The 12535-nt window shown below is 36.8% G+C and overlaps 1 protein-coding gene across 5 annotated transcripts in view; it reads left to right on the forward strand.

The window, feature by feature from the left end:
- SLC25A26 (solute carrier family 25 member 26) overlaps positions 1-12535 on the forward strand; it is a 218695-nt gene that overhangs the window by 171819 nt on the left and 34341 nt on the right. For all 5 annotated transcript variants that reach the window (XR_005211067.1, XR_005211066.1, XM_037799950.1 and 2 more), the window contains one exon: positions 1939-1983. Coding sequence is in view for 3 of the 5 variants with exons in the window: in XM_037799950.1 (XP_037655878.1) it covers positions 1939-1983 (45 nt within the window). In the remaining 2 variants the exon portion in view is untranslated. The remainder of the gene's footprint in view (positions 1-1938; positions 1984-12535) is intronic.

Consider the following 12535-nt stretch of genomic DNA (forward strand, 5'->3'; position numbering starts at 1 on the left):
CCCCTCTATATCTGCCTCTTTGATGGTAGCCTGGTTTACTGCTGCTCCCTTATTAGTGCCCTGGGTCTTAACAACCTTATTCAAACAAAACATCTTAAATGGAGGCATTAAACAGGTCACAACAGTGAGCCATTTTGTAACATTTGGTGCAATAAAATGGGTATGTTGTCGTTTAGAATAAGACCTCTGAGTGCAGCTATTCATTTTCTTCATCTATAAAACATTTAGGAATAACAGCTTACATCTGTTTGGGGTATAAAATTCTACATTTTGAAGAAACATCACTGTTAAGTAACTCCAAACCAGACATGGGGAAGGAGTGAGCTTTTTGTCAGGCTTATGTTCTCTGGAAGGCAGGAGAATTATTTGTTTTAGCCGTGTAGCCATATTTGCTGGCATGGTTAGCTTTCACGTGTATGTGACACATTTTCATTACTGTCTCTTCATATTGTAAATGACAACAAGCAAACATTGTGATTTGCACTTGAAGAGTGTTTGAAACATTTTCACACATCAGGAGTTTATCTTGTGAAGGATATTTCACTACCAGAAACCAGAAATAAATTTAATTTTTAAAGCATTTGCAGCACATTTAATTACCTTAGGCTATCAGTTAATCTTGCTTTACAGAGTGAAGTAAAGTTAAAGCTCACTTTAAAAAATGAATACCCAGTGGAATACTTTGGCTGTTCCAAATGTGTGATTTTTAAATTACTTCTTTAAACTTTAGGAACAATTTGATGCATAACTTAATAAAGGAAAATGGGTAAAATGTTCATCTGCAGAATTGAAATCTCAATTTTTAGTATTAAGTACAGATAATGTACCATGCAGTTTTATGAGTTAAAATTAATTCTAAAACCTTTGTCATGTTATAAATGTGATATATTTACTTTCTGTTAAAATTTGTTGCATTTACATTTGGGAAGGGAGAATACAAAGAAGAAAATTAAAAAAATCTATAATCCCACTACTTGTTAGTCATTTTGGTGTATTTTATTACATATTATAATTTTGAAAAGTTTAAAAAAATCTTGTTGAAAACTATTATAAAATGAAGATTTCAGCTTTTGATAATTGATATAATTGGAAATCTAGCACTTAAGTTTCAGAATGGACAGTGTCAGATGCTTGACATTAGTGTGCACTATTTGCATAACAAGCTCTGCCTTTGGGCTCATTGATTCACAGTTGTGTTCTCTTGGCATGTTGGTTAGGCTGTAAATCTAAACATGGCCCCTAGACCACTGTCACGAGGAAGGTACTGCCCAGTTTGGCAAAATGTGCCTTTACTTTCTGTTCTGGCTCAAGCTTTATTTCCCCCCCACTAACACATGTTAGCCAAGTCTCTCCCTCTAACTACTTTCTCTGTCTTCCCCATCCTTCTCTCTCCCTCTCTCATTTCTCCTGTCTTCTTCTCTCCCCATTCTTCTTTCTTTTGCTCTCCCTCATTTTCTTTTTCCCTCCCTCTGTCCTCCCCCTGACACACACATGTTCTCTCCCCCATCCTTATCTCTTCCATCTCTCTCCTTCTTGTTTCTCTTGTAAAGCTGCTTAAAGAGGAGACAGCACTAGCCCTTAAGCAGAAAAATGTCAAGGCTTTGAAATCTTTATTATTTATGATGGGAATATTTATTTTGTCCTTTCAGTAATCAGACTGTGTGTGTTTTGTGTTTTTCCTATTTCAAAAGGGCTTCACAGCATCATTTTATATACTTTACGATGAAAAAGTTAGTATTCTATAGGCAATTACAGTTTAACTCTTTTTAGAAACACTATGTATACTATTCCTACAAATTTGTTTAATATTAGCTTTATTATCTGCATAAAATTAAAAAGAAGTAATGTTTTAAAATAATAAAAAGTTCACCGAAGTAATGCCAGGCAACCTCTGATCATTCCCATCAAATTTATTTGATATTTCTTTTCTCTCTTTAGATTCCGTTCTCTTTGGTCCAGTTTCCGTTATGGGAGTCCCTGAAAGTAAGTCAATCTTATAAAATTTCTGTCACAGGTACCCACAGTTTTAGTGGGTGTAACATTGATTGGCAGTTTAACAACTCAGAATTATTAAGAGGTGAAAATATTTTTTGCTTACAATATACAGTTAGATAAGCAATTCAGCCTTCTGTACTTGTTCGTGTCTTTGGTACTGGGAAATAAGCATATATATGTGCCTTAAATACACAGATATTAAGGAAGAACTTTACTTTCTTCTCTGTTGCCATTCTTTCTCTACCCAGATGTTTTTTATTTCACTTCACTTCCTTTTTTTGTGTGGAGAAGTTAGGGAATAACAGTGAGAAAAGGGAGAAGGAAAGAAAGCAGGGCCCTGCATATGTGAAGGTGCCCAGGCCTCACCTTCCTGCACATATGGCCAGGGCAGGAGTGGGACGAGCAGAGGGCTTGGCTCTGCCTGTTCTCTTCTGTCTTTGCCTCTCACACCCACCCAGGCCCAGGAGCCCCCGTGGGAAGGAGCAGAGGAGGTGAGTTGCAAGTCAGCATCAGGCAACATCACTCATCCGTTAAAAAGCAAACAATTAAATAAAAAAATTTTTAAAACTTTGTTTAAAACATGCTGAGATTTGTAGTAGTTTTCATCTACTAGTATAGTGATTTTGGAAATTGTGGGTCAGGATATCAGTTGTATGGGTCTTTGTCAGCGTTTTGAAGACTAGAGTAAAAAGGGAAAAAATTAGCATTTCGTGTGGTAGATATTGTTTTGTATAATACCAGTATTGTATATATAATGGAATTTGTGCACATACGCACACACACCTTTCTGAACTGGGTTGCAATGTAAAATGTATTTCTTACTGTCGATAATGGTCAAAAAAGCTTGAAAGCCATCTTTCGAGTGAAAATGGTTGCTTAGTGACCAAACTGTAAAATGGCAAAATATCTAGGTAGGCACTGGATAATACAAAAATAATTCCCCCCATGATTGTATGGAGTTACTAATTATCACAGAATGCTCATATAAAATGTCCTTTGAAAAGTATCTTAAAAATTTTTTGGACTCTCAGAAAGATTCTGTTAAGGTTAATAAAATGATACAAAGTATTACTCTCTTAAAAATAAACTCTGGAATATTAAGTATCGAGATTTTTTAAGGCATAGTACTGCTGATTTAATACAGCTTTTTTTTTGGCCTTCCATTGTTGTTTTGTTAGTCAGTTTTTGTTTGTACCATTTTCTCTGGGGTGCATGGTGAAAATGGATTTCTCAGGCATCGTTTAGCTGCATGATGTAACAGCTATCCAAGGAGGAGGTCACATTCCATTAGCATAAGGGCTCTCCTTTTTTGTGTGTGACAGAAGAACAATGAAGCCAACAGCTGTCCAGCAAACAAGACTCACTTTATTAGTGTCTCAATAACTGGCATTCACACAGATCCTGCATTCTCTCTAACATCTTTACGCCTGAACTTTACATAGGACTGTTTTAAGGCCCAACAAGGGAAAAACCATGGTGTTTATTTCTTTTCAATATTAAAGACATTTGTAAGATTCTGGCTAGTTAAGAAACATCTAGAATTTTTCAGAATAATTCTAGTTAGCAATGGTATGCCTTGAAATTTTTCTTTGAGCTAATATTAAGATGGTTTTTTTTTTTAAGTCAGGTTTATCGAAGAATCAATTACATACATTGAAACTTACCCTTTGTAAGTGTACATTTTATGAGTTTTGACAAATATATTTATAACCACTCCCATAATCAACTTATAGAATACTTCTACCACCCCCAAAAAATTAACTCATGCCCTTCTGTAGTTAGTGCCTTCTTTCTACCCCCAGCCCTTGGAAAACACGGATCTGATTTCTGTCCCTATGGTTTTCCCTTTTCCATAATATCATACAAGTTAATAATACACTATATAGCATTTTGTACCTGGCTTCTTTCACTTAATGTAATACTTTTGAGATTCCTTCATGTTGTTGCCTGTTCCAGTAGTCTGTTCCTTCCTTCCTTCTTTCCTTCCTCCCTCCCTCCCTTTCTTCTTTTTCTGCTTCTGCTTCTTATTCTTATTCTTATTCTTATTCTTATTCTTATTCTTATTCTTATTCTTATTCTTGCTGAGTAGTATTCCGTTTTATGGACATAGCACAATTTGTTTATCCATTCACTAGTTGATAGACATTTTAATTTCTAGGTTTTTTTGTGATCATGATTAAAGTTGCCATAAGTGTTTGCATATAGATATTTGTATGGATGTGTGTTTTTATTTCTCTTGGGTAAGTACCTAGAAGTCGAGTCATATGGTTAAGTGTATGTTTCATTTTAAAGGAAACTGGCAAAGTATTTTCCAAAGTGGCTGTACCCTTTTTGCATTCCTACTAACAGTAAGTGAGAATTCCAGTTCCTCTACATCCATATTGTGACTTGTTATTGTTAAACGTTTAAAATTTTATTTTAGCCATTCTGATAGGTGTATACTAGTATCTCAGTGCAGTTTTAATTTGCATTTTCCTCATGACTAATAATTTTGAGCATCTTTTCATTCAATAGTGTGTTTTTAATATCTGAGTGTGAAATTACAGAACTTTGTAGAAATGGACAATTTTTGGTGCTTATTTTATTTTTGTGTTTATGATTTTATCCATTTAAACTTGCTTTCTGTAACCATAGAGAGATCATATTATATAGAGGATCTCTCTGTTATATTCGTGTGGAATACCTCTCCAGGAAATTTTTTTCAGCAAGAACTCTAGCAGATTGTACCCCCTGTTTTGTGGGAGGGAGTAGGGGTCTAGAACTAGAGGTGGCCACTAACATCTTAAACTTTGCTTAAAATTGAAGGCATCATCTTTCTTCTAAAGGTGGCCACTAACATCTTAAACTTTGCTTAAAATTGAAGGCATCGCCTTTCTTCTAAAATCACTCCCTCTTGCTATCCCACACCCCCCATTTTCATTAATCATTCCACTGCTCTCCTGACCGCCTGGTCTCAAAACCCCAGATTAAAATCTGATTCTCTTCTTTCTGTTTCTCTGTATCATGTCACTCACCAAGTTTCATTCACCCTGACTTTCTGAAACTTCGCACGTGTTCACTTTCTACTCCAACTGTAACTACCTTTTTTCAGATTCATAGTGACCTATGCCTGGGCTGACTTCTAACAGCTTCTCTACTTTCTCATCTATTCTATACATTGACTTTGTGTGATCTTCTTTAAACATCCCTTTGAAGTAATACTTAAGTTCTCAGAGACTTGAAACTTTGTAAAACTTTAAAATGAAGTTCTTGGCATACAAGAATGTCCACACACTGTGTCTCTAACCAGTTTTTCCAGCTCCCCTAGCCCTGTCCTCTTTTTTTTTTTTCTTTTTTTTTTTGTTTTAAATAAAATCCTTCTGCTGCAGCCAGAGTAGTCTCCTTCCTACTCCTGAACACCTTCTTCCCTCCCCTCCCCTGTACTTTGTCTTCTTTCTGAAATGTCTTTCCACTCATCCACATCCTATGCATCTTTGAAAGCCAAGTTCATTTTTTATCTCCTGCTTGAAATCTCATGCGAAGACAAGCCTTAGAAGTTTACCCTGTTACCTAACATTTGTATATATTGCTGATTGCCATTTAATCATGGTCTATCTCATGTTGAAAGCCTCTTAGAACTAAGCTTTAGAGTATTCAAACAAGGCCTCAACCCTTCCCATTTAGACATGTAGAAACACATTTGTGACATGAGTAATACCTTTATTGCCTGCCCACACTGAGCTAGACCGTGTTCCGTTTCACAGCAAAGCAGAGATGAAGATGTGGCTGATGTCCTTGAGGAGCTTATAGTCTAGTCAGAGAGGTGCACAGACACAAATAACTTTAATGTGTCTGTAATTGAAGAATACTCAAGGTAATGTGAGAGCCAGTGCCCCTGACTCCCCAAATCACGTCACTACCCTATCTCATCCCTTATGTTTTTCTTTTTTTATGCATATACTTAGAAAAACGGATGTTAGATGAAAGAAGACTAGACGCCATATCGAGGAGGGGAAAGAAAAGGAATAGAGTATCATATCCAGAACCTTAGTGAAGATAATTTTCCTTTAAGATTTCTGTTCAGGTTTGTTACTTTCTGTCAGCCAGGCAAGAAGAGAAATATGATAGATTAAATGGTTCTTATTACCTCACAAATACCCACAGCTTATCCCTTGTACCTTGACTTTGGAAACCATCTTTGTACTGATGACTTGTACATTTATAGCTCCATCACTGGCCACCTCCTTTGAGTTCCCGCCTCATATGACCCACTGCATGGTTGACATTTTTACTTTAGATATCTTGAAGTAACCAGTTCAGAATGGAACTATCAATTTTCATTCTTCTTCTCCCCAATCTGTTCAATCCCAGTTGTTACCTTCTCAGTAAATAGCACAATTATCTGTTGCTTGTGTAAGCAGAAACCTGAGAGTTATTCCAGAGTTCTCCTTTTCTCTTATCCCTCCATATCTAGTCCACCAACAAGTCCACAATTCTAATTCAAGCCACCTTCCCCTCTGCTTGAATTGCTGCACTGGCATCTCAAATGGTCTCTCTGATTCCATTCTTCCTTAGCTCAGAGTAATCTTTAAAAGAAACAAATTTCATACCAATTCCTTTAAAACCCTTTAGTAACATCTCTTTGAAAGAAGAATAAAATCTTTGAAAGAAGAATAAAAATGGCTGACAAGGCCCTATAAAATCTGACCCTGCTTACCTCACCAACCTTATCTCATACACTTGAGCCATACTATGTTCATTTATGGCTTTCCTGGCCTCCCTTTGTTTTTGGACATGCCAAGCTTGCTCTCCCCACCCTACCCCCCCAAGGTCTTCACATTTATTGTTTCCTCTGCCAAAAAATGTTCTTGATTCATTTGTTCTACACATCTTTATTGAGTGCCTACTATGTGACAGGCATTTTCTAGGGTCTGGGGATATAGTGATGAAAAGGACTAACAAAAATCCCTGCCCTCATGCAGTGTTCATTCTACCCTTTCCCCGAGCTTTCCTCACATCTAACTACAACCTTCAGTTGTAGGTCAGGAGGTGTTCCCTGCCACCCCTATTTAGAGTAGGGCTTCCTCTTCCCTACCTGTTTTATTTCCTTCCTGCTGATTTACTAACTTTGTGTATTTGGTTATGCACTTTTTATCACCTGAATACTGATAAAAGAGGACAGCTGTGTGTTAAGCAGATAGTATACACCAGGCCCTGGGCTAAGTGTGAATATTCATTAGCATCTCACACACATCCCACAGGTCCCAGGGTGGTATGCCTTATTGTTACCCCCACCTTAAAACAAGGAAACTGGGGTCTGGGAGAGGTGCAATTTCATCTGGTAACCCAGGTCTTCTGTTTGCCCTCCAGATCCCTCTTTTTTTCTTTTTTTTAATAATTTATTTTATTGAGATATAGTCACATACCATGCAGTCATGCAAAGCAAAGCGTACATTCGATTGTTCACAGTACCATTATGTAGTTGTGCATTCATCACCAAAATCAATCCCTGGCACCTTCATTACCACACACACACAAATAACAAGAATAATAATTAAAGTGAAAAAGAGCAATTAGGGTAAAAAAGAACACTGGGTGCCTTTTTGTTTGTTTGTTTGTTTGTTTGTTTGTTTCCTTCTCCCATTTCTCTACTCATCCATCCAGAAACTAGACAAAGGGGATTGTGGTCCATATGACTTTCCCAATCACATTGTCACCCCTCATAAGCTACATTGCTGTACGATGGTCTTCAAGATTCATGGGTTCTGGGTTGTAGTTTGATAGTTTCAGGTATTTACTGCTAGCTATTCCAGTTCATTAGAACCTAAAAAGGGTTGTTTATATTGTGCATAAGAGCGCCCACTGCAGTTACCTCTAGGCTCCTTTTGGAATCTCTCAGCCAACTGAAGTTTATTTCATTTCCTTTCACATCCCCCTTTTGGTCAAGAAGATGTTCTCCATCCCACAATGCCAGGTCTAGATTCTTCCCCAGGAGTCCTATTCCACGTTGCCAGCGAGATTCACTCCCCTGGATATCTGATCCCTCGTAGTGGGGAGGGCAGTGATTTCACCTGCCAAGTTGGCTTAGCTAGGGAGAGAGGGCCACATCTGAGCAACAAAGAGGTATTCGGGAGAAGGTTCTTAGCCACAATTATAGGGAGTCCTAGCCTCTCCTTTGCAGCAACAGTCTTCCCGAGGGCAAGTCCTGTGGTAGAGGGCTGAGCCCATCAAACCACCAGTTCCCTATGTCTGTGAGCACATCAGCAACCATCGAGGTGGGGCAGGCCAATATCCCTGCATTCTCCACCAGCTCCTCAAAGTGGCTTTGCATATTTTTTTCATTGTTTTTTTTTTTAATTAATTCTTTTTTTTAAAATCAACTATATAAAAAATAAAAAAATCTTTTAAAAACATACAATAAAAAACATTTCAAACAGACCATGACAAGGGAGTAAGAGAGAGACAACTACCCTAAGATAACTACTTTACTTCCAACATGTTCCTACTCTACCCCAAGAAAGTAACCTAATATAGCAACATTTCTGTGAACTTGTTCCTACTATACCCGTCAGAAATTAACAGTCCATAGTCATTCCTGGGCATTCCCGGAACGTTACATTTACCCACGATAGCTTATCTGTTCTTATTGGATTATCGTTCCCCCTTCCTTAATTGCTGTCTATCACTAGTTCCCCTACATTCTATGTTATATATCATTTGTTTTACATTTTTCAAAGTTCATATTAGTGGTAGCATATAATATTTCTCTTTTTGTGCCTGGCTTATTTCGCTCAGCATTATGTCTTCAAGGTTCATCCATGTTGTCATATGTTTCACAACATCATTCCTTCTTACTGCCATGTAGTATTCCATCGTGTGTATATACCACGTTTTATTTATCCACTCATCTGTTGAAGGACATTTGGGTTGTTTCCATCTCTTGGCAATTTTGAATAATGCTGCTATGAACATTGGCGTGCAGATATCTGTTCGTGTCACTGCTTTCAGATCTGGGTATATACTGAGATATGCAATCGCTGGATCGAAGGTTAACTCTATATCTAGTTTTCTAAGGAACTTCCAGACTGACTTCCAGAGTGGCTGAACCATTATACAGTCTCACCAACAGTGAATAAGAGTTCCAATTTCTCCACATCCTCTCCAGCATTTGTAGTTTCCTGTTTGTTTAATGGCAGCCATTCTAATTGGTGTGAGGTGGTATCTCATTGTGGTCTTGATTTGCATCTCTCTAATAGCTAGTGAAACTGAACATTTTTTCATGTGTTTCTTGGCCATTTGTATTTCCTCTTGAGAGAACTGTCTTTTCATATCTTTTGCCCATTTTATAATTGGGCTGTCTGTACTATTGTCATTGAGTTGTAGGATTTCTTTATATATGCAAGATATCAGTCTTTTGTCAGATACATGGTTTCCAAAAATTTTTTCTCATTAAGTTGGCTGCCTCTTTACCTTTTGACAAATTCCTTTGAGGTGCAGAAACTTCTAAGTTTGAGGAGTTCCCATTTATCTATTTTGTCTTTTGTTGCTTGTGCTTTGGGTGTAAAGTCTAGGAAGTGGCCGACTAATACAAGGTCTTGAAGATGTTTTCCTACATTATCTTCTAGGAGTTTTATGGTACTGTCTTTTATATTGAAATCTTTGATCCACTTTGAGTTAATTTTTGTGTAGGGGGTGAGGTAGGGGTCCTCTTTCATTCTTTTGGATATGGATATCCAACTCTCCCAGCCCCGTTTGTTGAAACAACTGTTATGTCCCAGTTCACTGGCTTTGGGGCCTTATCAAAGATCAGTCGGCCATAGATCTGGGGGTCTATCTCCGAAATCTTAATTCAATTCCATTGATTAATATGTCTATCTTTGTGCCAGTACCATGCTGTTTTGACAACTGTGGCTTTATAATTAGCTTCAAAGTCAGGAGTATAAATCCTCCCACTTCGTTTTTCTTTTTTAGAGTGTCTTTAGCAATTCAAGACCTCTTCCCTTTCCAAATAAATTTGATTACTAGCTTTTCCAAGTCTGCAAAGTAGGTTGTTGGAATTTTGATTGGGATTGTGTTGAATCTTTAGATGAGTTTGGGTAAAATTGACATCTTAATGATATTTAGCCTTCCTGTCCATGAACATGGAATTTTTTTCCATCTTTTTAAGGTCCCCTTCTATTTCTTTTAGTAGAGTTATGTAGTTTTCTTTGTATAGGTCTTTTACATCTTTGATTAAGTTTATTCCTAGGTACTTGATTTTTTTAGTTGCTATTGAAAATGGTATCTTTTTCTTGAGTATGTCTTCAGTTTGTTCATTTCTAGCATATGGAAACATTACTGAGTTATGTGCATTAATCTTGTATCCTGCTACTTTGCTAAATGTGTTTATTAGCTCTAGTAGCTGTATTGTCGATTTTTCAGGGTTTTCCAGATATAAGAGCATATCATCTGCAAACAATGACAATTTTACTTCTTCCTTTCTAATTTGGGTGCTTTTTATTTCTTTGTCTTGCCAAATTGCCGTGGCTACCACTTCCAGCACAATGTTGAATAACAGTGGTGATAGCGGGCATCCTTGTCTTGTTCCTGATCTTAGAGGGAAGGCTTTCAGTCTCTCCCCATTGAGTACTATGCTGGCTGTGGGTTTTTCATATATGCTCTTATCATATTGAGGAAGTTTCCTTCAATTCTTACCTTTTGAAGTGTTTTTATCAAAAAGGGATGTTGAGTTTTGTTGAATGCTTTTTCAACATCTATTGAGATGATCATTTGATTTTTCTCTTTTGATTTGTTAATGTGTTGTAATACATTGACTGATTTTCTTATGTTGAACCATCCTTGCATGCCTGGAATGAACCCAACTTGGTCATGGTGTATGACTTTTTTAATGTGTCTTTGGATTTGATTTGCAAGTATTTTGTTGAGAATTTTTGCATCTATATTCATTAGGGAGATAGGCCTGTAGTTTTCCTTTTTTGTAGCATCTTTACCTGGTTTGGTATTAGATTGATCTTAGCTTCATAAAATGAGTTAGGTAGCGTTCTGTTTTCTTCAATGTTTTGAAAGAATTTAAGTAAGATTGGTGTCAGTTCTTTTTGGAAAGTTTGGTAGAATTCCCCTGTGAAGCCATCTGGCCCTGGGCATTTATTTGTGGGAGACTTTTTTGATGACTGACTGGATCTCCTTGCTTGTGACTGGTTGGTTGAGGTCTTCTGTTTCTTCACTGGTCAGTCTAGGTTGTTCATATGTTTCCAGGAAATTCATTTCCTCTACATTATCCAGTATGTTGGCAGAAGTTGTTCATAGTATCCTCTTATAATTTTTTAAATTTCTTTGGGATCCGCAGTAATGTCACCTTTCTCATTCATTATTTTCTTTATAGGGGTCTTCTCTCTTTTTGATTTTGTCAGTCTAGCTAGGGGCTTGTCAATCTTCTTGATCTTCTCAAAGAACCAACTTTTGGTGTTATTTATCCTATTGTTTTTTTGTTCTCTATGTCATTTATTTCTGCTTTAATCCTTGTTATTTCTTTTGTTCTATGTGGTTTATGATTGGTTTGCTGTTCATTTTCTAGCTTCTTTGGTTGATCCATTAGTTCTTTGATTTTGGCTCTTTTTTCCTTTTTAATATTTGCGTTTAGTGCTATAAATTTCCCCTTCGGTACTGCTTTTGCTGCATCTCATAGGTTTTGGTGTGTTGTGTTCTCATTTTCATTCATCTCTCTACATTTAACAATTTCTCTTGCTGTTTCTTCTTTAACCCACTGATTGTTTAGGAGTGTGTTGTTTAACCTCCAGGTATTTGTGAGTTTTCTAAGTCTCTGATGGTTATTGACTTCTAATTGTATTCCATTGTGGTCAGAGAATGTGCTTTGAATATATTCAATTTTTTTTTTTTTCAATTTATTGAGGCTTGTTTTATGTCCCAGCATATGATCTATTGTGGAGAAAGTTCTGTGATCACTAGAGAAGAATGTATCCTGGTGATTTGGGATGTAATGTTCTATATATGTCTGTTAAATCCAATTCATTTATGAGATTGTTTAGGTTTTCAATTTCCTTATTGGTCTTCTGTCTGGTTTATCTATCTATAGGAGAGAGTGATGTATTGAAGTCTCCTGCAATTATTGTGGAAACATCAATTGCTTCTTTTAGTTTTGCCAGTGTTGCTCTCACGTATTTTGTGGCACCTTGATTGGGTGCATAAACATTTTTTTTTTTATTTTGAAATAAATTCAAAGTTACATGAATAGTTGCAAAAACAGTACTAGCCCCATACACAGAATTCCATCATACTCTGACTCCCCTCCCCCGATTGCTCAATCCACCAACTTTAACATGCTGTCACATCACTATTTCTTTCCCTCCCTCCCTCCCTATCTATCATCCATCATATATTTCTCTGTCTTCTGAACGTTTGAGACTTAGCTGCACACATCCTTGAAAATACACTATAATTCACGTATGTACTTCTCATGGACAAGAACATTGTTTTACGTAATTCCATTAAGCACAGCTAAGAAGTATAAGAGATTCAACAATGATACAATGCTTACATTCTA

The sequence above is a fragment of the Choloepus didactylus genome, chromosome 1 (genome assembly GCF_015220235.1).
Source record: "Choloepus didactylus isolate mChoDid1 chromosome 1, mChoDid1.pri, whole genome shotgun sequence".
Taxonomy (NCBI): Eukaryota; Metazoa; Chordata; class Mammalia; order Pilosa; family Megalonychidae; genus Choloepus; species Choloepus didactylus.